Below are 27159 nucleotides of genomic sequence, written 5' to 3'. Positions count from 1 at the left end.
TAATTACCGTGGTACCCCTCCCCCTTTTCGCATGCGATAATTACCTTGGTACTCCCTCCCCCTTTTCCCGTGTGATAACTACCGTGGTGTCCCCTCCACCCTTTTCCCATGTGATAATAACCGCGGGACCCCCTCCCCCTACGTGCCATGTGATAATTACCGTGGTACCCCCTTTCCCATGTGATAGTTACCGTGGTACTCCCCTCCCCTTTTCCCATGCGAGAGTTTCCGTGGTACTCTTTTCCTCGCAAAAATAACTCAAAAACTTGCAGGCGTCGATAAACCCATCTGTAATCCTTGAAACCCCCTGTATCCAATGGCTGATTTACTCTCATGACGAAGAAATTAAAATACGCTCTTCCTTGAGTCCCGATTTACAGTGCGAAATTCGAGCCAGTGCGAAATCCGATCCGAAATTCCAAAAACAAACTTAATGACCAAATGTATACTTGACTGAGTATTAAGGCGAAGCGCAACGACCGCGGGTTTTACACAGAGAAATTACCTTCGGCGATGTCACGTTAAACCTGATTTCTGAAATATGCCCAATGACCTAGTATTAAGGCGAAGCGCTAGGCATACCTTCGGTGTGTACCTCCGTGTACCCGCGGCGATGCCACGTTAGAGTCGCGAATGAAAGTCAGAAAAAAAAGCGACGAAAGTGGCTTAGAGTTTTATAATGTCGCTTTTCCACGCCAAACAAACAAACAAACAAACACTTAACGACATTCCGTCCATAGCAATAGTGTCACTTCGAATATATATTCGATGTGAAACTAAAAACGGCAAAGAATACTAAGCCTTCGCCAAATTTTAAATCGGTTTCTTAAGCCGGATATTACAAAGAAAAACGATTCAAAAGCTAACCAATTTCAGTGGCGTAGCTGATGGTCCGCAGGGCCCGCGGTGCGGGGGGGGCTCGAGCTTCAATAGGGGCCTCGAGCTTCGGGGGGCCCCACTAACCATACAAAAATTAAAAAGGGGGGGCCTCATAGAGATTTTTGCGGGGGGGGGGGCCTCTGAGTTCTCAGCTACGCCACTGACCAATTTACCAATGTTGACATCAAAACGAAGAGTTAGTCCACCCTTACAGAATCAGTGGTAGTTGGGACATAATGGACATTAGTTTGTGATATTTCAAAGATGATCAATTTTAATTATCATATCGAATTAAATTATGAAGTAAGTAAATTTGTATTTAGCAATTTTGGCATTAAAGATAAATAAAAAGTGTAAAGAATATTGAAGTATATGTTTTAAATAACGCAGCTCTTGACTCAACAAATAAACTTACATCTTTTTTTTAAATATATTAGTAACTTAAATAGGTGTCATCCCAGTCCCGCCCTTCCATGTCCAACAACACTTAATATCTAAGCCTCGTAAGTCGTATGATATAGCAGACGATATTTTCATTTCATTAGCTCACGTTAGATGGCGGTATCGTTACCCAGCGTCCCTCGAGAATCTTTTCTCCTTTTGAGGGGGGTGGAATTTTCAACGAGAAATAAACTTACCCCCCACGCTTTTGTAAGGTATTTGTGTTTCCAGAATTTCAGGCTCTGTAGTAACTTCTCCTAATCTAATTCTGATTCAGCTAAATCTAAATTAAAGCTTTTATAACAACTCGGCTGTCTCGTGGGAAAACCAAGTAAACGCCAATTTTGAAAATTTCCAGTTAGAAGTAAAGTGAACTATAACTGCTATTTGTACGTGCACCTACTAACAAATTGCAAGCCCCCAAAATTCGCCGATGAGATACTCCAGTATGTACTACTTACATTAGCATAACAAAATAATGTCGAATTTAACTAGTTTGTGCCATGGCACAGTCAAACTACCTCCAATTTGCTTTGTATTTACTCAAACTACTGTTAAAAGTCAACATGTAGATTTACATTATAACAAATGTTTTACCTGCAAATCTGCCATTTATCCGTAAGATCCACTTTACCGTAACATATAAGTTGTTACAGAGTGTAAAAGAACTGAGAAAACGAGTAAGCATACTATGCAGTGACGGACTGGTGTCTGTCCTCGCAAAATTAACCGTGCTGAGAGTAGAAATGTGTAGCTTCTCGGATTGTATTTTCCTTAAATCTCTCCGGTGATGCGCCTCGACTGAATTTCGACAGCCGTATGGCTACATTGCCCTTTTGTTTTTGAAACTCGTGTCTCCTCACTTGAGGCCAGCGCTAATAATGAATTTTCTTCTTAAACAACAACACTGATCGCGCCGTCGCCCAAACTCGGATAAAATTATTACGATAAAAATAAAAAAATAAACGTTTACGGCTACTAGATGGTACTTGCTCACTCTTTAGCCTTTACCTCAATAAAATATATATTAATACTTATCTGCATATATGGTTATTAGTATTTCTGCAGGTGATTTGCAGGTTCGACAGGTTATATAGTCTGCAGGTTGGGTGGGTCATTGGTTTTTGGAAAAATTGCGCTCTAAATTTCCAGAGGGGGCGCGCTAGTCAAGGCCCTCGGGGGTCGAAAACCCATCTTTTGCTACACAACTTAGAGGGTGCCAAATGTTCAATTTGCCAAGGGCGCCAGAACCCCCAGTTACGGCCCTGGACACGCCCATTTCTACGAGCTTCATCACGGCCGTAAAAATCTTTCTTAGACATTCCAAGTGTATACCTATATACGCTGTTCCTATCCAGTGGTTTGATGGGGTCACTGGAGCTCTTGAGGGGCTCCACACCCGGTGTTCGGAGTCGCGGGGCTCTTGGGGGCGGTCCACACCCGGTTTACTGGGTCACTGGAGTCCTTGGGGTGTCGCGTGCTCGGGGCGCTGGGTCACTGGGACCTCGGGGGTGTTCCATACTCGGCATTCAATATCCTACTGGGGAGGATTTTTGCGGTGGAAGAGGAAGTCACTCTAGTCCTCAGCTGTGCGAGGGTGGGAATTAGGGCAGCCCATGGTGTCGGCTTTTGTTGGGCCATGATGAGGGCGTTTGTTTGCCATATGTGAGCCGAACGTTTGTTTTGCAAAGTGCATTTTTGTCCGGCATGACTCTTTGTCTTGTGTGCCGCCGTAGTGCCCAGCGGAACGGCGGGGTACAAATACATAACCTTATGTATACCTATATAGTTTCCTGATAAAACTGATCAACCTGAGATATCCAATAAGGCGAAACTGTTTCATTCACAAAGCTCTTTAATTAGAACCATGGAAGAAGTAGAGAAGGAACGGCGGCGTCATGTTAAAAAACCTGTCGCAAAAATCTTTAGAAATTCCCCTTTTTGTTCATTCCCCCCATACTTTTACACGGCATCAAGTTTCGTTTGTGCAACCCTCACGCGCATCCTATCTTATGTTATTGGTCTGAATGTCCGTATTCAATGCTCTTTAGTAAGGTACAACTTATTTGTTTGGTCCTCTACTGCGTACTGTTTTTAAAATTTTAACGGATATTTTTTCATGTGTAAGGCTTAGGTAGTTAAGGGCAAATAAAAATGATGATTTAACTTTAAATTATAGAGGTTATTATATATATACATGTATAAATAAAATAATTCGGGATCTGGGAATTTCTCTATAGGTCCATTTCCTCCACGAAAATGTGTAGAACGCACATAGTGAGTCCTTTAAATCAAATCCGTGGTTAAATCGGTCCTACCACTCGCTTTAATCCATAGTTGGCATTTCTCATATTTCGTTTTAGGTTTAGGGAATGTTGAAAAGGAAACGTTCTTCATATAAGGTTCTTTATAAAACTTACTGCTATTTTTACAACCCGTGTAAAAACATTTTTTGTAGTTTACCATTGTACATAATTATTCATAAGCTAAACAAAACTATTTAAAAAAATTTAAATAAATTAGGCCTTTGCGCCTTGTGAAGCTCCACCTTGGTGAAGCTCAACACAAACACACGAAAAATATATTGTAATGTTTACAGCTGACTAGACTCCGCCTCGTGACGTAGTGCGCGTCGAATAATGCGCATTAAGGACGAAGTGCCCTAACGAAAAGGGGGTTGAAATGAGGGAAGACAACAACATTTTCGGTACAGGCTTTCCTATTCTGGCCGCCGTTCCTTCTCTACTTCTTCCATGTTAGAACATATCAAATGACAAATATTTAGTATATTAACAAAACGGGGAAGCAAGAATTGATCTATTTATATATAGAGAGAATGAACCAGGGGTATCAAATAAAGAGGGGAGGAAATGTAAAAGGAGGCGTTCTTATTTAACGCGTCACTCACGCGAATATCAATCGCGTCAAGAGGACGTAATATTTAGGGAGCCAATATTGCCCCGCCTGGAATTGATTGAATTTTAAGGGGAGGGACCAGGTTCTTATCCTAGAACTGCAACTTGAGCGAAGACCTAAAAATCGACGGAATATAACCATTCTCTCTATATATAAATAGATCAATTCTTGGGGGAAGCAAACTTATTCTAAATTGTAACATACATGGCTTCGATTATCTCCATGACCCAATAAAAGTTTAAATATAATCCCCCCTTTCTTGTCCCATGCTTTTAGCTGGTTTTAGCTCTCAAACAACTCAATAACTAAACGAGTTACGTTACGTGGTTTTAGTTCTCAAACCACGAACGGCGCGCGGATTCCAAACGCATGTCTGTGGGAGCGGCGTCGTGGGCGAAGGTGACAGAATTATTTTAGGGATCCTGCACACTCAAAAAACACTCAAAATTTAGAAACTCGCCCAAAAACTCGCCGAAACAGAAAAAAAAACAGCCCAATTGTAGTCCAAGGAAATGATGATTAAAGCAATGAAGGCACTTTAGCCTCTGGTAGTGGCGAGGGGCTAACCACTCTTAGAAATTCTGTACACCGGATTACGCTTAGATTAGCAGGGATTTCATAGATTACGCGTAATCCCATTAGTACAGTCAAAGGTACGGCTCTGTACACCGATTACGCGGAGTGATCAGCCCCTCGGGTAGTGGTATCAGGGAAGGTGTATAGCCTTTTAAACGATAATTCGAAACAAAGAAATTTATATCAGCTAGGAGCAACAAACACAACACCCTAGATAGCAGTAAGAATATTTATCGACCTAAATAATAGCGTATTATGAAACATATATGTTACATAATTTTAAAAAATATGAAATTATGATGGAAGTCACCAGAATCAATAAAATTTAAGACAAAATGGCGACCATGGATCTTAAACAATGGTCGAGGGGGGAATAGAAGTTTAATAAAGAGATGATGACGTCACGATTTTATCATTAAGTTTTGAATAGCAATAAAACTATCGCGTAAACGTTTCAACCGGTTTCAACGCATATTTTTGAATGGTTTGAATGTTATATTAGACCAGTGACGCCAGAAAATCGAATTTTCGTCTTTTTTTTAAATATCAGCTTTCATGAATACAAAATTTCATTGTTCATGCGTACCAGCTATATTTTATCCCGATTTTTACCCCCAAAGAAATAACGCCAGCTGTATAGAATATATCTTTTGAAGAGATATGCAAAAAAGTGTAGTTTCGATGCCAATTCCAAAGGACGCGAATTTCCCCCAAAACCACGGGAGCACACACTCAAGTATACTGCTTGGAATACTCCGCCGGACGAAATTTAATGTAGAACGTTTACAACGTAAGGATACTTTTGCCATGTATTTTATTAAATGAAAAGTTTCGTTAATTTCTGGCTTTATAAAACAGTTAAGCTTAAAATCGAAGACGTTCACAGCACTGTTGCGTGGGATTTATCACAATATCTGTAAAACGTGGTTGAACGCAAGAGCTCCTCTCATTAATTCATAAGATCGTAGGCTTAAGCTCTCTATGGTATTATGTATTTATCCAACACTAGTCGGATAGAAGATCATTTTAAAGGAGTAACACCATTAGTAGCCTAGTTTTAAATACTTGAAGTCTTACCAGATGGCGCCAACCATCTGAAAAGCAGAAATTTCAAATTATTCACAAATTCGGGAAAATATGTTTGATTTTTCCTGCATTTAACTTTTATTTGTAGTTATCACACAAAGCATCGCTTAAAACTGTTGAAAGTAGTTTTCTGTTGTTATAAATCAGTAAGTCTTTATTGCCTTCCCGTCAAACATTTCAATTGGCGCCATGTAATAGCCTTCAAATCAAACCTCTCAGGTCTTCAGTTTCGATACTAATCTTTTTTTGACCAAAGTCTTTCGATGACTTTCAGATTCGACACAAATCATTTTCCAACTAAGAAAATCTTTGAAAAATTAAAGAATTTAAAAAGTTTGAGGAAATTCTTGTTTGTCTCTGCTTAAATCCATTTTATTTAAAAATTGTGTGAAATTATTTTTAATTACCCAAGTTAAATGTTAAACTAATTTACTTGATAATTTTTGAAAAATACAACACTTTTTAAATTGATAATAAAAGAACTGTTGAGGACAGAAATGTAATTTTACGTATAACAAGTCGGCCCAGGCCGTAATATTAGTTCCACATCAGTGTATTCGAGTGGGCAAACCCATACACCCTTAGTAGACACAGGTAGGCAAATTAATACAAAAACTGTTGAGGCTACGTGATTTCTTATCGTTTGATACATAAATTGCCATCCTAAGTTAAAGAGTGGGTGCCGCCCACCCTCAGGATACCCGGGTGGGCAAACCAATTTAAAAGTTGTTGAGGCCATGTGATTTCCTATCGTTTGATATATAATTTACCATCCTATGTTAAAGTGTGGCCACCGCCCACCCTCAGGATACCCGGGTGGGCAAACCAATACCAAAGCTGTTGAGGCCATATGATTTCCTAGCGTTTGATATATAATTTACCATCCTATGTTAAAGAGTGTCCACCGCCCACCCTCAGGATACCCGGGTGGGCAAACCAATACAAAAGCTGTTGAGGTCATATGATTTCCTAGCGTTTGATATATAATTTAGCATCCTATGTTAAAGAGTGGCCACCGCCCACCCTCAGGATACCCGGGTGGGCAAATTAATACAAAAGCTGTTCAGGTCATGTGATTTTATAATATCTCGGTGATTAAATTAGTATTTTCTTAGAGCAGATATTTAATATTGATTATTAACAACTGCATAAATCATATTATTGCAAGAATGTATTTATGTACTAAGAATATGGCAAGACGGAGATTCTGTCCCCATGGTCGCACACTTTTCAGCTTAAGGGCCTGTTGCCAAAGCCCTAGCCAAAGTGCTAGACCATTGAATTTAACATGTTTGATTCTAGCAAAGCAGACTTTTGCAACACGCCCTAAGTTCCACTGCTTTGGATTTTTGGTCTCACTCTTTCAAGTAGACGCTAGCGTAGACGATTCCAATCTTTTACTTTTATTGTTCTATGAGACCAAATTGTTTTTTTTCGATCACTCTCCCTTTAAGGGGGTTGGTCGGAGGGGGCGGAAATTAACGGCACTGCGTGGGCGTCAAAGAGCTCTATCGAATGATACCAACTTGTTTTTTTCGGTCACTTTCCCTTTAAGGGGGTTGGTCGGAGGGGGCATGTTGTCAGAATTTATAGCCCGGTGTACCGGTAAGAAAAAGAACCACACCACCGGAGGCCTATCATCAGAATGCCCTACGCCAGCGTCCACAAGCCTGGACAGGTGACAAAACCAGCATGGGTAGCAGAACCCCACTACTGATGGTCGCACCCTCGACGCAAGCCGCTCAACCCAGCAGAAGGTGCAGCAATGGGACGACCAGCCCGCCACTTCACACACAGCAGTGGGATAGAGAACGGATGCTCTAGCAACTCCGGCCGACACCCCACCCACGAGGGTAGAGAGCCAAGCCCATTGGAAAGAGCTCCTAAAGGGGAACGGTGGGCACACGGCAGCCCGCATAACCCGGCACAGCTGGCACCGGATATCCCGGCGGAACCCCAAAAGGCCGGGAGATGAGTCCGCCGTGCCCTCATACGGAGGCCCGCAGCCCCACAGCAGGCTACCCAATCCGCCGAGGCGGCCAGTTTGCCCGGACCCTCTCCGTTAGCCCGGGGCCGAAGCCCAGTATCCAGCCCACACCTGACCGAAGCCGGAGGTGGAGATAGGACCATTTGGACGGAGCTAACATCTCCCAGTGCACCACCGCCCATAAGGGTTACAAAAGCCGGACCCCGACTCCCCGGTAAAGCCACCAGTTATTGCACACTCCGACCCCTTGAGGGCCGGTCGGAGGGGGCAGAAATTAACGGCACTGCGTGCGCGTCTAAGAATTCTATCGAATGAGACCAAATCTCTGGACCAACTATACAAACTATACAAGTTCGCCAAGAAGGCGATAATATTATTTTGTGCCACATATAAACGACTTCGATAAGAAAGTGCCACACTTATTTATTACTTCTGACCATATACGGTTTCGATAAGAAAGTGCCACACTTATTTGTTACTTCTGACCACACACGGTTTCAATAAGAAAGTGCCACACTTATAGATTACTTCTGACCATACACGGTTTCATTAAGGGGGTCGAAATTGTGCCCCCTGTTTACCTGACAGACCTGAAACTGGCCATCGGGAAAAGTTGTGTAGCCCCAACGGGCGCGCATTCGGAAAAAAAAGTTAATCCTCTGAAGAAAACTCTCGTTCTTTCCTTCCTTCTCTTGCGCAGACGCGAGTGATGTCACTGGCTGTCGCTTTCTATTTAGGTGGACCTTTTCGTTTACCGGTATTTGTCTGTCACCTCCGTAGTCACGTAGCAGTCGTAAAAATTACACCATTATTTGGGAAAATTTTCAAAGTTTAATTTTTTAATTAGAATAGATTAAATATAGCATACATAAAATATTTTAATTAGTTTGGACCATTTAAATTAAAAATAAAAACATTTTATGATGGCAACACCATGTGTACGTTAGATACCTAGCATTACAAATGCTACGATAGTAAAGTAAATTATACACATCTAAACAGCACCAGGTTTTAGCAACGCTTTGCAATAGTTATATTATTAGTTTCAAAATAACTTGACTTCTTAAGCAATATTGACTTGATATACATAATTAATTGTAATTATTTTTCAAACACTAATAATTAATAAATATAAAAATAAAGCACTATTTATAATTAAATATATAAATAAAACACTTAATTATTTAATATACGAAGGAAGAAGAAACGACGACTGAAACTGTTCCTTTTTCGAAAAACGTTCTTGGGGCTAACAAGAGAGGCAGATATCTATTGAAATCAGTGACAAAGAACTTTTACATTTTTTAAATTCCGCTGTCAAGTGACCAGTGCTAGAAGTATCAAGAACACCATTGTAAAGGAATCCCACTGCCAACAGGTTTTAGCCTCAGTGTGGCTGACTCACACGTGCGCAGTCAAAGATTCAAATTCTTGTAAAAAAAGGAAAAGGGAGGACTTGTTGTCTGACATCCAGTGACGTTTCTTTCGGGGAATAAGTCGGTGTCTTTCCCATTTCTCTCCTTCGCGAGTTTTTATATTTTCTCGTTTGACAAATTAGATTGTTTCTAGTTGTTCAACCGCTGAAGAGGGACCACTGTTCAAAACGCTTTACTATCCGTATTTTATTAAAAATTTGAATCATAACTTATCAGTCTTATCATTAAATTTCAATTTACCATGGTACAAAAGTTTCATGTATGATTATTTTGGTTGTGAATTTAGCGTGGTTTACTTGGTGGTTTTGTTTCAGAATATTTCACGTAGTTGATTTGGTGGTTGGAGAACAATATGGCCGCTTAGCTTCGTCAGGCTTTACGAGGAGAGAGAGAGAGAGAGTGAAACGAAAGAAGGGACTTGGGGACGTCTAGGAGCGACAAACACGAGGAGAACGCAGCTAGCCTTTAAACACACTAACGCAGGGTTGTGTACAAATTTCATTGGACGAACCTTTACGCTGAACGTTTTACGGGCAGGGGGGAAGACAATTTACGAATTTTCCCTTTCCGAAGGAAACAGGCGCTAAAGCGTCTAACCAATGAAAAATGTACACAAGAAAATGCACGACTTTTGACGGGTTGCGTTCTCCTTGTGAAGGCTGCTGTGTTTGTTGCTCCTAGGTGGCGTAAAAAACGCCAACCCAGCTACGGCGACTGACATCCCCTTGGGTAACGTTGTTTAGTATTTTCCCACGATCTTTGCTCTTTACTTAGAATCACGTCATTTTCCGGAAGTTCACGTTGCGCTTTGGCCATTGGAATTTCTTTTCCATCATATTTTAGGAGGTAGGAGTGAAAGTGTATTATTGGCTTGCCCATCTTGTTCAATATCATATTGCAAAAAGATTCAGCTATAAAAATTACACTTAGAAAATTTTTACTTCTATGATCTCATTGAAACCAATTCGTTGAAAGTATAGACGGTTTTTCCCATTTGAAAGAGATAATAAATGTTTCATATATACACAAACTTATTGTTTTGCGTATATTGATTTACATTTTAAGATTAAACTTTCTCTGATTATAGCTCCGACTCGATCTAAATTAAAATACTCCCAAAAATTGATTGTGGTTGTTTGCCAATTGAATAATAAACAAAGATGTTGTGATAAAATATTAAAGGTCGAGTACCAAATTTGAATGTACACCGGACACCATACCATCGCTGATTGCTTGATTAAAACACTCTTCGTCTCGACTTAACCAGGAGCCTCGCACCACGTTTTCATCTCTTCCATCAAAAAGAAAATTTCAACTAAAAGTGAATATATGTTTCATTACTTTTATATTAATTAGAAATGGGTATACTGATTTTTTATTCAAATATTGTACAAATTTGCATGATCAATTATTATTACCAGAAGTACGTTATATTATATTACGTACTTCTGATAAGTATCCAGAAGGCCGTGCAGTGGGTCGCAGGGACCCACAAGCCTGCTTTTCAGGGCCCATTGCCGGGCTCTTCACCAGTGTTCTTTGACCAAAATAAAAAAAGGTCCGTAACAAATAATATTTACATTTTAAAAATAAGGAAATAATAGAGATTGACGCAGCACGAAAAGCTTTTATATGCGACCCTTAGCGGCGAAGTTACTTTCCATGAAAGAGCACGGGGGGTTTTCATTGGTGTAATTCGAAAGATCTTAGCAAATTTAGAACGTCGAAAAAAATGCATAGTCCTTCGTAATTTCAAACAATAGTTACACCAAGTTTGAGGGTTGGAAAGGGCCATTTTGGAGCATGTTAACACGCGATTTATTCCGAGAGGCGCATATAGATAACTATAATTTTGTAAAAATTTATTAGTTAACTTTACAATTGGTTTATTTAATATTTTTTGGAGTTTCCCTTGGCAACCTTTGTAGAAAGTTTGGTTTTAAAATTAAAAAATTAATAACTAAATTCTTAGGGTAGAAATAATTGTAGCAGAATAGTCCTACCGCGGTTTAAAGAATCTACAGTGTAGATTCTGTAAACCGTGGTCCTACCGTTGCGAAAATTAGTGTTACCACTTGATAAAACTATGTGGTACAAATAATTATATTATAAACAATATAAATTTTTCTCGATAAGTTTAAATTTATTACATTTTAGATTATGTAATTAAATTAAACTATTTTATCTCATCTCTAGTTTTTATAAAAATTCTTTCATTACAAAGATAATATACGTTTAAAAATATGGAAATATTTTTCCGCAAAAAGTTACTTTGTTCTTTCAGAGAGCTTTGTTTACTTTTAATTTATATCTGTAAATTACTTTCACCTAATTTATGAAATATTCCGTTCATTGCCGGCTAATATCATTTATAGACAAATATATCAGTTTCAGCCTAGCCATTTCGGTAACATTCTCCAAATTTTAAAACCGAACTTTCTCCAAAGGTTGGTTTTTATTGAAATATGGAGAAACTTAAAACAAACAATTTTCAATTTTAATTCACTCGAAACAGTTTCTTCATTTGTGCAATCTACGAGCAACAAACACAAGGAGAACGCAGCTAGCCTTTAAACACGCTAACGAAGGGTTGGGTACGAATTTCATTGGACGGGCGTCACGAGCCTTTACGCTGGACGTTTTACGGGCGGGGGGGAGACAATTTCCGAATTTTCCCCTTCTGACGGCAGCAGGCGCTAAAGCGTCTAGCCAATGAAAAACGTACACAAGAAAATCAACGACTTTTGACGGGTTGCGTTCTCCTTGTGTGGGGTGTTGTGTTTGTTGCTCCTAGGAGCAATTGACCGTTGGAATGGAAAATGACAACTTTATGAGAAAATTAACAAATATCAACGATTTAGGGGTTGCTAGCTTTTTTAAGTAAAAACGCGGTACTTCGAACGATAGGCCTTCCCTAAAAAAGCTAACCAACCAGAAATTGTTGTCTCTTTTAGTTTCATATAGAATCCACTTGTACGGAAATTTTGTTAATTTTCGAGTTTGCTTCAATAGGCGCTAGTATAAAGTCGGATATGCTTGTTGAACTTGTTAAAATGGGACGACGAAATAGTACAGTTAAAGCCTATGGATGAATTCATAGGCTCTTTGGTGGGGAAGCTAATGGAAGCATAGTGGAAGGTAGTCTTTCCCATCAAAACAAGAAGGCCATTTTACTTTATAATATCGCCTATTAAAAAAATTATTTGATTCAATCTCCAAAATTCTGTTGGGATCCATAATTTTTTATCATATCGGAATAAAGTGGAATTTCATACTTTATAATTGATTTAAATCAAATTCTGATCTGATCCAATTTTAGGACTGTTCACGAGCCAAGCTGAGCGAGCTTTTTGATAGCTCGGCTCCTTTCCAATTTTAAAATATTTTATTACCATAATTTAATTGGTTATTATAATAATTTCGGAACAAATAAATCAATTTAGTGCAGTTTGTGGGTAAATAACCCTAGCATTATGAGTATAGATTGCTTTAACATCATTATATTATGTTAGCTATAATTTAATCCGAGCTCTTATTGGATGTAATATAAGGCCTCTAGCAGGCCTCCTAGGCTTCCAGCTTCTTGGGGCCCCTCGGCATCCCCCCCCCCCCCTTTTGATGCATTGGGCCCGTAGGCTAGGCCTAGTCAGCCTTATGGATAATGCGGTACTGCGTTCTCCGTAATGCATTCACTTTGACGAGCAGGCAAATAGCGCATATTAGACCTTATGACTTAGTTTGTTGAACAAAACTGCGTGATCATTCTTGAAATATCACTCGGTAAAAATTGAACAAGTTTAAGATAGGGAACTGAGAAACTTAAACTAAAAAAATTATAAAGTTAAGGTCGTACCTATAAACTATTTTCGAAACTAGAATAAAATTAAAATGGTTATCGTGTTTATCTTTCTTTCAAGGAGTAGCTTTCGTTTGAAGAATGGCAACCAGAAATTCGCGACTTGAGGGTAAGCGCCTCGAAGCCATCAAGGTGAGCAGTTTTAACTATTTATAGCAAGTAGGAAAAAAAATATATCGACGAAGTAGGACGCGAAAAGATACTACACTTTTATCTTAGCCAAAAAAAACGATGAAGCTTCAATGCTAAACCTTATTATTAAGACGCCCGGGTGATAAAGCTTATTACCAAAATAAATAGACATAAACAGAAAGTCTCGCATTAGCTGTATTCTGTACCTTCCTATCAGGTTTCCTTGAAATCGGAGGTGCAAACGCCCAATGTTTCCCACCCTCAGAGTGCCACCCATTCAGATCGACTCTAAAGCATTTGAAACTTTTTGGCAGTGGTGTTTTGTGCTGCTAAAATGCAGATATTTAAAAAAAAGCAAAGCGTTAGAAGATTTAGATAACTTAGACCTAGGCTTAGTGGCTGAATCTATTGTTATCCTCCTCATATTTCAACAATGTAAATTGAGAAACCATATCTTCAATACGTTCATTGTGAAAAAATCCTCTTCAGCATAATTCTTAATAATAAACTCTATAACTCTCCTAGAATTTTCCTTTATTAAAACACAACTAAATCATTACGTTTTGGTACACGAACTTAGCTGCTAGCTATTTTGCGGAGAACGACGTTTTTAAAACCAGTTTTAGCATGCCCTAAATTCGTAACGATCCGCGAAGGGAGTCAGAACCGCAAAAAAGTAGTTTCTCAGATTGCGCGAATCCAGTGCGAGGCTTTTTGTTTATGTCTATTTATTTTGGTTATTCAAAAACATGTTTTTATTAGTATTTCACGCATAAATATTTTGCAAAATGTAGGATATCGATTGATATATTTCTAAAATTGCAGCCTTTCTGAGGAATTCTAGCCTAGGTTTTCGCGTGGGTACCAAACACACCAACACACGAAAAGGTTTTCGAGTCTAGTAGTATTACTTTATGGGTCAATATATAAAACATTATTTACAGTACCTCTGATATTATCAGTGATAATTAAAGAAGATAATGAAACTGTAAATTTAGGGAAACATTCGTTGAGATTAAAATCTTCTCCTACCCATTAAAAAAAACTTAAAATGTACTCTTAAAGCTGTAAACACCGTTTTTCACATCGCTTACTCGTCTGCAATTTTAAAGGAAAATTATCAACTTTCAAATAGATAATTTATGTTATTTAAATTAATATAATTTAGGTGTTTTAAGTGTTAAAAGCATGCCCAGTATTTCTTTTGTTAAACTTTTTGTTTCAAACTTTTGTTATACGTGTATCTCTATTGCTACGTTTAACTTGATTAATTGGAATTTTGGTTGTTGTCCGCAGAGTCTTTATGACGTGCAGAGCGATGACGAGCCATTCTGTATCGTGGACCTTCAAAAGCTGACCAATCGCTTCAACTTGTGGAAACAGTGTTTGCCGGACGTAGAATGCTGCTACGGTAAACAAAAATAATTATAATATATTTTATGTAAAATCCGAAAGCTAGTTATTTATGCAATCAGTTGTACAAATCGTAAGTAATCAAGGGAAATAAGAAAATGTGTGAACCTAATTAATTTTAGACAATAATTAAGGGTTAAATTTAAAAAAATCACCAGAAAATAACACTTAGAAAATTTTAACTTCTATGGTGAAACAAATGAAATTCGTTCAACGTACAGACATTTTTCGCATTTGAAAGAGATAATATGTTTTCGTACATATTTACACATCCTTAAATTGTTTATTAATTTGCATTTTAAGGTTAAATTATCACAGATTGTATTTTCCCGGCGTGGTTCCGACTCGATATAAATTAAAATACTCGCAAAAAATTGATTGAGGTTGTTTGCCAATAAAACAATACACAAATATGTTGTGATAAAATATTTAGCAGAGATATTAAAGGTCGAGTATCCACTTTTACTGTAGAATTTATCGAAAGTTTATGTTTTTAAAAATAAATAAAGTGTTATTGAACAATCAACCCTGAACAAAGTTATATATAAAAGTATATGTAACATAATTACACGTAATTATGCCACTAGCTCTATTTCTTCACGAACGGTTTGCTTCAGAGATATTGCGGCATCCGTACCCTACGTCATCGAATCTCAACTGCCGATTATGCCGTCGCCCAGTTAGTTCTACGTCTGATAAAATGACGGCCATTATTTTAGTAAAAAAACCGCTTTGAACAACAAAGGCTTAGGAGCTAAAATGAACTACAATTAAGCGCAATTAATATGCAAATTAATGAATTTTTAGAGACTGAGGTTCTAAAATAAATTTGCATTGTGAAATAAAAGAACCCGGTTTATTAGAAAAAAATAGTTGAAATTCAGGTTGAGCTTTTCTGGGCAGTGGCGTAGCGTGGGCCATTGTCGCCCGGGGCGGAATCATAATTCCAAGGAGGATAGGAAGAGAGGCGAAGTAGAAGGGATGAAGGCGAGGATGAAGGCGCCAAAATCATCCTTGTAAAAAGGGGCAATTTTGCCGCCCTCCTAATGGTGGCGCCCGGGGTGGTCCGCCATTCCACCCCCCTCGATACGCCACTGTTTCTGGGGCATCTACAAGGTTGGAGTCTTTGCAGATTCTTTTAAGCCTAGGGCTAACTCTTCTAGGCTTGGTATGGATGTTAATATCGCTGGTGAAATATCCCACTTCGACGATCACTGAACCGAACCGTATTGGTCAACCTTTTCTTTTCAAAACTACTCATTATTTAACTTCATCCGCACAAACCGAGCGAGTTTATAAATTTCAATAAAATAACATTGGGCTGACTAAAATTCCGACACAGAAATTCTTCTCAATTTAGAGGTTGGTTTAAATACATATGTTAGTAGCCAATAGTATGACTCCCCAAATTACTAGGATGAATAAAAAGGTTAAAATGTAACATAGTCTACCTTTTACTGGTTCGTGGTGAAACTAACCGATAGTGAAGATTTTTGAATGGAATAAAGGTACACTGACAAACTTATGAGTAATTATGTTACATATGATAGAAGGTAGTTGGTTTTCTACATAGCTGAAATGACCTGGGTGAATAGAGAGTTTCACAAAATAAAGCAATAATATAAATCGAATATTTACACCAGCAATGAGATAATTCAAAGATATTCAACAAATGTTTAACCAATAAATGAGTAAAGTTTTTAATGATCTTAGCTAGATATTTAAAATCACGCTCGACCTCGGCCCCTTTTAAATGAAATGATAGAAAACACATTAGCACAAACATATAGAATGACTATAGAAATTGGGAAGAATGACCTGCCATCAACGCTAGCATATCTAACGTAATCACTTATAAATGTGCCTCTGTGTAACATTTCCATAGAAAAAAAAATTCAAAGAGACCTGGTTCCACAAGGAACATTCAATAAGTGAACGCAAAGATGGAAAAAAATTATAATCCTTGTGTTATTCGAAGTATTACCATGACCGCGAGGCACGAGCTAAGCCGCCAAAGCTGGAAACGCATGACGAATTCCGCAAGTTTTAAAATTCCGCTTGACTCACTTCCGTCCCTTCTGTAAAATCGATGTGGAGTTGGCGCCAGGATTTGAAAGTGACGTTATTGAAGTCGTACCCAAAGTTTCTTTAAAAATAATTTAAGGCATAGTTATGATGGATCTGTTACATATGCTGTTGAAAGATGGCGAGTAACGGACATAGTGGAAATGGCGGCGCACATTTATTGGCGCGAGACAAAGATTAACCTGAATGAATCCAAAATGAGATAAAACTTCACTCACATTGTTAGTTTATTATCGTTTCCTAGAATGAATGCATTTATATTTTTATATGTTTTTCAGCTGTCAAGGCGAATGGTCTTCCGGAAGTTATTAAGCATCTGGGTCGTCTAGGAGGAAACTTTGACTGCTCAAGTCAGGTACGAAAATCTAGTCTTAAAACAATTTTACCCTGAGAGGTATAGTAAGTAAGTAAGAGTACCGAACTTTCAATGTATGGAGGGTATGCGAATACAAAACCCTCATTTCTGGCGTTCCAGATCAGAAGCCAGAGAGTTTTGCGTGATGAGGCTTTTGTTAGGGCGCATAATGTTTCTCATATATCTTATTTCGGAAATTGGCTCTGCTGATAATACAATTTGCAAGGCGTACTTTTTAAAAGCTCGGAGAAAATGCCATAAGTAACATATTACTCATAAGTATGACACTTGGTCCTTTTTTAGTAGCTCCTTTTTCACGGGTGATGCCCAAAATATTGAAATAGCGCCACCCGGGAGCGATTTAATATCGTGCATTTAATCGCTCAAAGTGTTTAAAATTTGACACTAAAGCTTAGCGGAATTAAATCGCTTTTAAAATGGAAATTAACGCAAATTGTTGCTAGAAAACGAGGAATTTTTGAATAGGTAAATGAAATTAACTTACATAAATATTAGTTTAGTCTCTAGAGGTAATATGTGTGGAATTGAATTTTAGATCTAAACACGTTGTGTTGCACTTTCAATATCGACCAATTTTTCGTTTATTATCCAATCAATTTCTTGATTTTGGTTTTGTTAATCCTTCTAAAAACTTGTCAGTGGCGAAAAAAGGTCGTAATTATTATTATGTTTATGCTGCCACTTCCATATCCTAAATATTAGGTTTAACCAGTTGCCAATTACGATTTCATCACTTCTTTAACAATTTCCTTTTTTAAAAACTAAATAATTTATTTAAAAAATATAAGATAGAACGACAGTCACCCTACCAAATGCCGTGCATCATATAAATTTCGTCTGCTATGATAATATTTCGCAGTTCTTACAATTGTTAGTAGGGTTGGATCGACTTCTTTCAGTGTAAAAGTAAATTTTGGCCTTTATAAAGCAGGTGACTGTGGAGTCTCTATGGCCACCAGCGTCTGGTTAAAAACCCAAAACGAAATAATTTAACCAAATACCACAATGATTGACTTTATTCGGCAATCGTAGAAATAATATTTTAAACTTTACACAAATTTGAAAAGATGCAACTTGGGGAAATCAAACTCACAGTTGTGTTAGGTTTCTAAACTGTACGGTTTTTGGCGTTTCCGGTTTCGACGTCACGTTACTAAGCGAAGTCATCTACTACTAGAGCAGGTTTTTTCGTTGCTCAATAGTGTAGTGAGGTAAGCACAACCAATAAATGCCGCGAACATTAAATTTAGTCTTTAAAAGCAATCAACTTAGTGATTATCATATTATTTTACATATATTTAGGTAAAACTAATTAAGAAAAATCAAAATAATTAAGAAAATGTGCAATATTTTATAGAAATTATTTGTATACGTGGGAATTTTAGTTAAGCCTTTGAACACGTGAGGTAGTCTCAGGTGGACAGCATTTCACAAAATTGGCAATAGTCAAAAAATAACTATGAGCAAGTTTCTACCACACATTAAACAACGGTTTCAAATGATTTTTTTTAAGAAAAAGGTTTTCTCTCCGTATAAGCACCCAATGTTTGAGAGGGACCCTCTCAGTGACGCCGTTGACCAAACGCGCTTTTAGCTCCAAAATATATGCTGTATGGTATACTTACCCTAAAACTGAGATTCCACCTTTTCTTACTGAAATGGGGGGAAACATCCCCTTCCCCAAATTACTTTAAATTGCGAAAACCAAGCGTGCAACCGCCCAACGTAACTGTCCAGGACATATTACAAAACATCTGATATGTTCCCTACAGACTTAGCGTAGCCACCCGGAGCCGTTGTTCCCTTTTGTGCTTTGAAACTGCAAACCCGCATGGCGAATTTTCCCTTTCAGTCACAGCCCTTCGATCTCAGTTCCATCCATGGCCGTTTTAGAGGGCCAATGAACCAATCTGATTGATATTTAAGGGGAGGGACATACTGGCATATATCTCATTAACATTCCTAAATATTACGATGCCCTAATCAGGTGCCTATTTTGATTAAAGGCTGATAGGTGTTTCCATAAAATAAAACCAAAAAATTATAAAAAGAATAAAATGTTTTTCTGCGCGTCACGATCTTAAGCCTTTTAGTACTTTATTGCCACGTGGACTTTAAATTCCAAAATCTTTATCGAGTCGAGCGCTCTACCACAAAAATTTCATTCCCCCCAAAACCGGTTTTTTCATCATCCTCCCCGTAGACTGTAGGGTAATGGAGGTCGATTGGGGAGGCGCGTTTAAGAGTTTATAGCTAGTGACGTTGAAAACACATTTACACCTGACCTCCCGTATTTGATAGAAACACCTATTCTGTGAATTTCTGTCCCTCTCAATCTCCCCAAGTACAAATAAATGCATTCTTGCTGTTCATTGAAGATTTGATTTACGTTCCCAGAAAGAAATTGAGTTGGCGATAGATGCGGGAGCCGCACCAGAAGACATCGTGTTCTCGGCGCCGCAAAAATTCCCGAGTCACATAAAGAGCGCCGACAAGCTGGGAGTGAAAATGATGGTTTTCGATTGCGAGGAAGAACTCGTGAAGATGTCCAAGTATTGTGTTGGAAAACCAAAGTGAGTATTGTAATGTCAAAACGAGCGCTTTTTCATGGGGCTGCATGGAGAGTTTGACCACTAAACCAACAAATTTATGCAGATTTACTTTACAGAGGAAAGACAAGTTAAATATAATAACTATATTGCGAAAGATTGTGTTTGAAAGTATAAATGATAAAAACGTTTGAAAGGTTATTTTTTAACTAGCCTTAAAGATTAAGTAAGCTTGGATTTTTTAAATACACGAAGTCTTAGCAAGTACTATACATTTCCAATTAACTTGTTGGACTGTCTGTCTCGCTATAGGTGTGTACATCTTACCTTAGAGCGCTCACACTTTGAACAATAATGTGCGAAAGAGCAAATAATGTCCACTCTTAGAACCTCAGGTCCTCAGAGCCCGGCAGATTTGTTTCACGAATAAATAAACTAAAATTGGCCAATTAGAAACTTTTGAAATCTGTAGTGGTATAGTTTGGAAAAGCACGCGCCTATGTGAGACTATTTTATTTTTAAGATCGAGCCACTTGGAGTAGGTTAACTATTTTTGTTACGCGTGTCAATATATTTTCTTGGAGCGTTACTCTTAGTGCAGTTCGTTTCTTAGTATATAAAACTTCAATTTTATTGACTGGCTAATTTGAATTGTATTGGTGGATCACTTCATTCACCGAAAGAATTATACGATTAACTCAACTAAATGGAGCACGATCCAAGAACAACTTACTAAGCAAGTCTAGTACAAATAAAAACAATCTTAGAGCTTCCATCTAAACTTTTTATTCTAGACTTAAGGTAGGCAGGAAATTTTGTAAAAAAATTTAAGAAAGAAGTATTTTTCAGATGCATTATTCGCCTCTCGGCTTCAGTTGTATCCAGCAATTACACCAATTTCGGTTCAAAATTTGGATGCTCCGAAAGAGAAGCTCTGCGTCTCGTCGCTGTTTGCTCCAGCCTGGGACTCGATTTGCATGGCATCAGGTACACGACCACGAGAAATGCGTCCAATGTTTTTTTGTTGGTCAGACGATTCACCGTAGATTTGAAAAACGCAAAGAAGACCACAAAAATATTTTTAAAGTCTCTTTGCGTCTTCCATAAGGCGGCGTACAAAATGGTTTCACCAGGCAAGTAGGGGAAGAACTGAGCCTTTCCTCCGGAATTAATCCGAAGTGAGCGATAGACAGCAGACTATATAGTTTTCCCCTAGTCTGCAGCTCTAATTAAAATTAATGGAAGTTTTAAAAACTTTAGTGCCAATTGGCCTGGGGAGCCTCATGTTTCTTCCCTAACGTCACTGTTGGAAATCTCCAAGTAATCGAGAATATAAAATTCAAATAGCGCATTCCATTTAATAGTTTCCACGTGGGCCATTGCACCAAGTCGCCAGAGCCTTTCAGAGCGGCCATTCAGAGTTCCAGGAAGGTATTCGACGAGGCCAGAAGACTCGGACATTCCATGGAGGTCTTGGACATTGGAGGAGGATTCCCGGGACCCGACGGCTCCGAGGATTTGTTTATCCAGGTCAGTAAATCTTCGAATCTCACCGCTTCCAATAGCTAGCCGTTAAAGGGAATATAACCTCAGGTATTTGGTGTGGAACACCAACGTTTGCAGCTCCGGACGCTCTTGCCTTTGGCTTTAAAAATGTTTTGCGCTACTGTACCGGGAAATTTGTAAAATTGAAGAGGTGTTCCATTAAGATCGCTTTGCTGGTTACATTCCGTTAAAGATCTATTGCGAATTGAAATTTCTGATATATTGCTCTTGTCATTTGGCACAAACTTATGGTGTCAGAGTTATCTTATCAAGAGCACTCTTCAATTGCTCTTATAACCAAATTGAACAAGAAAGAGTAGCACACCCTCAGAGGAAAAAACAGCGCAATTAGGTTCTTCTCTATTTACTTTTGGTTCAACCTAAATCAAGAAAACGTATTTCCCCCCGCACGGTTGGCAGTTTATTCACGTGAGTCTCATAGCTTTTGTAGAGCGTCCAAACACCTTTATTACCTAACAGAAGGCATCGTTAAAACGCATACTATTCCCTAGAGCCATTTTTAGAGGAATATGAAAATTAGCCATGATCTTATTTACGGGGATATTTTACCGAGGCAAAATGTATCTAATCCTAAAGTGATCAAGGCATATTTCGAATTCTCGCCGAAACGCCTATAGACGAGTGAAATTTATTATCGTGTGGGGGTGAACGCCCTTTAATGGAGAGTCAAATTATCATCTCACACTCAGACAAATCTACTCTCCGAAATAATCTAGGAGTTTTCCCCAAGTTCAAGCAGCGAGTTGTTGAGCAGAATCTTCTTAAAACGAATTATGTTTTCACTACTAAGACAAAAAGAACGCGACGTTATTAATAGGTTTCTTTTTATTTCGTGCCCCCCTATATGGGTCGGGCATGAAATATTGCGTTTACTTAATAGTGGTACAAGTAGATGGTTAGCTAGTAGTGCGCGTAAAGGCGGGAGAGAACCGTTCGACATCGTAGAGAGATCTACAGGTAACCTATCTGAAAGCGAAATGGCGGAGAAAACTGGAAATCAGTCACCTCGTAGTGGTTGAAAGGGCGCGCTTACTGCTCCAAATCCTGATGAGCAGTAAAGGTAAAAAAATTCTGCGGTGAAAACGGGGAAAGATAAAATGCTAATAATAATGTTAGCTGGTAGTGGTCGTAAACGCTCGAGGAAGGTGAATTTTCTGTTTGAAAGTAACCTCTCTGAATGAAAAGGTGAGGAGAAAAATGGGAAACACTTACCTAGTAATGGTGACAAAGTCGCACTTCCTACTCTTTCACTGAACGAGAGAGATGAGAGAGCTTTAGCGCCTGCTGCCGTCGGAAGGGGCAAATTGGGAAATGATCTTCCCTCTTTTCGTAAAATGTTCAGCCTTATGGCTTATACAATGAAATGTGTACACAACACTGCAAAAGCGTGTTTAAAGGCCTGGTGTAGCACTATCTTTACGAAGTCGTGTATGGTCAGAAGTAATAATAAGTGTGACACTTTCTTATCGAAGCCGTGTCTGGCCAGAAGTAATATTTCAGTCAAATTTAAGGTTTATTACCAATTCATGATTTTCTGCTAACCGCTTAAATGGAATACGGGTACGAAATAATATTATCGCCTTCTTGGCGAACTTGTTTCATTTTAGCTGGCTGAAGGTATCCGCACCGCGCTGAGCGAGACCTATCCTTCGAACGTGAAAGTGATCGGAGAACCTGGTCTGTTCCTAGTGGGGAACATGATTTCCTTTTATACCAAAATCATTGGAGTGCGGCAAAAATCCGTGAAGTGTCAAGGTAGGATTTTGAGTAATGTACTTGGAGCATGGATATTAAACTTTCGAGGTTTTCAAAAGTTCTAATGATACTGACTTGGACCAAATAAAAACATGACAATACCACCTGTTTACTTAACTAGAAATGTTCTAACTGGAAATTGCATGACTTGATTCTCACAGATTTTTAGTAGACCGTAATATAGACTTTGTTTTGATAAAACCGTTACAAGCAACACTGATTTCACGGTGGTTTATTAGTTAAGAGTACCCTTTCTTTGCACCTAGTTTTCTTTAGAATTGTCGAAATCGGCAGCCAGGAGATATAAAGCTACCTGCAGCCTACGTGAAAAATGTATATTTCAAATTGTAGCAATATTATAAATAGAACCAATGATATATTGGGCAAACATTCATACTTTTAAAGTAATAATAATAAATGAACGAATGAATGAATGAATCGGTTGTTTATTGTGCACTACAACAGTACATATAGCACCAACAAGGTAATTCACAGCAAAGGAATTGAATTGAAAAATTGAAAAAGATAATGAAATTAGTATAATATTGACATTTTAGAATGTGAAATGTACTATACAATTTTTATACAATGTTTAAAAAAGTACTATAATAATTCCATATTAAAATACTAATGGTATTAAACAATTTTATAATTTTATACAATTTTCAAAATAGAAGAATATTTACATGAAAAGATATCAAGTTGGGGGGTTGAAGGCGTTGCAGGTAAGCTGCATACGCAATAATGGGGAGACAGGTTTAGTTTTTGAAAAAGTAATAATAAAAGTAATAATAATAATAATAATAATAATAATAATATTCAGCAAGGTTAATAATCAAGGCACCACGTTAGGCATATGTCAAGCTAGAGACTTTTAATGCCCTTAAATCAGGTGACTGGGTTAAAATGCGTAGGAGGGTGGTGGCGAGCTCTTCATGCTAGGCGAGCCAACACTTCCGTATACTTACTATTACCATGAACCTGAACACGTTTTTATGGAATGGGGAAACCGAAAACCTCGCCGGAAAACCATTACGACCAGACAAGAGAGAGTTTGACAAATCAACTTTGAGGTCCTAGTTAGTTTAGTTAACTGTATTATTATCCAAATTCGCAAGTTTAAATATGCATATCGTATATTTTCATGGTTTTCATAATTGTACAACAAAAATTAAATTAAAAATGTGAAACTGGTAATCATCAAAAGGGCAAGCGACGATGAGGCACTTTGAAATTTTAAGATATCAAATTTAAATACTATAATGCAATGGCTGCCGGTTTCATTTTATGCGAAAAGAAAGATGATCATATTCTGAACCGAAAAATCATCTGCTACCATGCGATACCATAATATTTTTATTGTGACTTTCGACATTTAGATTGATTATTTATTTATTATTTATTTGGTTACATGGTGTGTAGAGCTACTAAACCGAAAGGCTTGTCTGTAGCCATCACAAACAAGATATATATAAATAATAACAAAGGAGAGGGGAAAAAAAGAGGAGTTAAGTTACACATAATAATTGTTTTAAAGTTGAGTCACTCCTCCCATGATATATGTCGTGTAAAAAACCAAATCAATGACACGGTGGCGATCAGACGGAGCCAAAAGTTTTAAGCTGGCATCGCGCTGGTGGGGAGCATTTTTTGGAAGTTAAGCGTTAGTTTGGTAAACCGATTATGCACCTTTGTAATGAGTGTCATTGGAGTGATAAGTGAAGGGGACCAGCATCTGATAAATCCGTTAGCCAAACCGTAAATATGGAAAATTACTATCCCTTTAAGTTTATGCTATTTAATATAAAAAAATTGAGTTTCGATTCCTTCAAATTGTTTTTCAGGATTTTGTTTAAAACCATTTCGTTAACCGTTTCAGATGTGTTTCTCAACTGTGGCGTGTATAGTGGCATGACTTCATTCTTGTTCGATTTTCACGAACCAGAGATAAACGTCATCAAGGTTAGTGTGCCAGACATATTTTCATATTATATTGGTAATCAATCAGTAGTCTACAATTCTGGGTTGAGCATTTCGGATTTAAGGTTGCCCTTTTTGGAAAATTTTACAACCCGGAATTGGAAAGAACGCGATGGGTAGCTTTTTAAACTAAAGAACCACAATCGAAATACTAAAAAGAGATTGCCCTTGATCGACCTCTAGTGTCTTCTCCGTATCCCCAAATACTACTGGTCCCGTTCAAGGATTATCCCATTTTAGTCTAAAATGACCTTTGAACCCGATTACGTTTTGCTTTGGCCAACTGGTTGAAGCTACTCCTGGAGGTAATATGTAGTACCTCTCTACTTTGGCTAGCTCGCAGTTTCCATTCTTAACTCATGAACCTCGAAAATTTTATGACTCCCGTTCTTACTAATTTGACACGGTAAAGCCATGTTTTGCCTCTTTGAAGTCGGTTTAAAATATTATTTACTCCTTTAAAGTCAAGGAGCGCTTTCAGTTCAACTATCTCTAGTCGTGATGATCAGAAATCAATTGCATCGACACCAATTTCCCCGTTACTAGCGCTCGCGTTTTTTAGCTATAGCTGTGAGGCCCCTCAAGACTATTGGGTCATGCTCGACAATGGCTTCGTCAAGACTTTCCTCAACGGAGAGTGAAATGAAGAGTCTAATTTTACTCAACACCCTATCCTCCCGATAATTTTAGGAAAATTTCCCAATGCTCTTACGTCTCCACTGCGGATTTATGTCCAGGCAAATTTCTCACCACACGAGAGAGGGCAAGAGACAGTTTTATTTACGTTATATACATTTCTACGCCAGTCAGAAGACGTGGGTCTTTAAGAAACAATGAGATACCACGCCGATTTGATTTACTCTTAAGGGTAGGAGCTGATGCTCGAGTTTGGTGACAAATGGGAAAAAGCCTAAAATTCGACACAAAATAGTCATTATCCCCAAGAATAAATAAATTAATTCCGGGTTATAAATATTAACCAATTTATCAAATTTTTTACAGGATAAAGATGAAATAATGGAAGATTGGCAACCAATGCTGAAGAAGACGGTCGTTTGGGGTCCGACGTGTGACCCACGCGATTGGTTGACCGATCTGATGCTACCGGAACTGAAAGAAGGAGACAAAATGGAAATCACCAACGCCGGAGCTTACACCATCAACAGATTCACTCCGGAATTTGCCGGATTGCCGAATCCAAGATTGTACTTCGTAAACGGATTCACCGACGTCGTGGACAATGACCAATTTAATTTTTAGTCTTGTTTTGCATCAACCTAAGGCGTATAATCTCTGCTTTTTATTCATAACTAACACAATTGGACGCTTTAGAATGCCTCATTTTCATTTCAAGGCCGTATTAATATAAAATATTATTAAAATATTAAAGTTATTGCAATTATTTCCAATTATTGCACCTGGTGGCTTCGAATAAGAATATAATGTATGTATTGATTGTTTCAATTTCTGTTCTTAAATTTAATATTATTTCATTTAATTAAAATGGTCAGTCATAATTGTTCATTATTATATTTATAATTATAAGTACTAACATCAGAAGTGACAAGAAAGAAAATCAAAATTAAAACACTGATTACAATCATAAGTTAATATGCAGATAAAAATAAAACCATACAAATATAACCTTTATATAGCAATTAAAAATTATAAATAATTATCATAATAAAAGATGCAAAAACAACGGAATAGTTACACCATATAGAAAAACTCTTTTACTTTTTCACGTCAAATAGTAAATGCCGATCAACGGTTGAACCATGAATAACTGTTCAAGCCGGGATGGGTACCTAGAGGTCAAGAATGCTCAGCGATTATGGCACCCTTAAGCCCCATGCGCAAGTCTATGATATTATTTTACAAGAACATTTCTTTGGAAAATATTTTACTGAAAGGTTTTGACGAAATTAACGTAATTAGAAAAATAAAATTTATCGGTAGAATCGGTGCTGTGACTGACTTCAAGTTAATCTTTCAGTATGTTCAGTATGGGAAGCGTCATGCCTTTTGCAACTATCTTATTGACTCATCACAGCGAAGCTAGTTAATGCAATCGAACAAGCAATTTTTCCTTTTCGTGAAAAATTTATAACAAACATACATATCGT

General features: G+C 37.9%; 1 protein-coding gene across 2 annotated transcripts in view; it reads left to right on the top strand.

Annotated features, from left to right (window-relative positions):
* LOC149946401 (ornithine decarboxylase 2-like) overlaps positions 1–26453 on the top strand; it is a 39190-nt gene extending 12737 nt beyond the window's left edge. The window contains exons 1-10 of one of the 2 annotated variants that reach the window (XM_090171330.1): positions 10497–10642; positions 13239–13309; positions 14606–14720; positions 17086–17162; positions 19581–19756; positions 20582–20719; positions 21097–21262; positions 22906–23053; positions 24933–25015; positions 26036–26453. In XM_090171330.1, the coding sequence (XP_090027456.1) occupies positions 13259–13309; positions 14606–14720; positions 17086–17162; positions 19581–19756; positions 20582–20719; positions 21097–21262; positions 22906–23053; positions 24933–25015; positions 26036–26293 (1212 nt within the window). In that variant the 5' untranslated portion in view covers positions 10497–10642; positions 13239–13258 and the 3' untranslated portion in view covers positions 26294–26453. Of the gene's footprint in view, positions 1–10496; positions 10643–13238; positions 13310–14605; positions 14721–17085; positions 17163–19580; positions 19757–20581; positions 20720–21096; positions 21263–22905; positions 23054–24932; positions 25016–26035 lie in introns of those variants that run through there. The other variant, XM_090171331.1, reaches the window with a different exon arrangement.
* The last annotated feature ends 706 nt before the right edge of the window (positions 26454–27159 follow it).

This window comes from Leiobunum rupestre, chromosome 4 (genome assembly GCF_980474605.1).
Source record: "Leiobunum rupestre chromosome 4, qqLeiRupe1.1.hap1, whole genome shotgun sequence".
Classification (NCBI taxonomy): Eukaryota; Metazoa; Arthropoda; class Arachnida; order Opiliones; family Sclerosomatidae; genus Leiobunum; species Leiobunum rupestre.
This window is presented reverse-complemented; position numbering and strand designations above follow the sequence as displayed.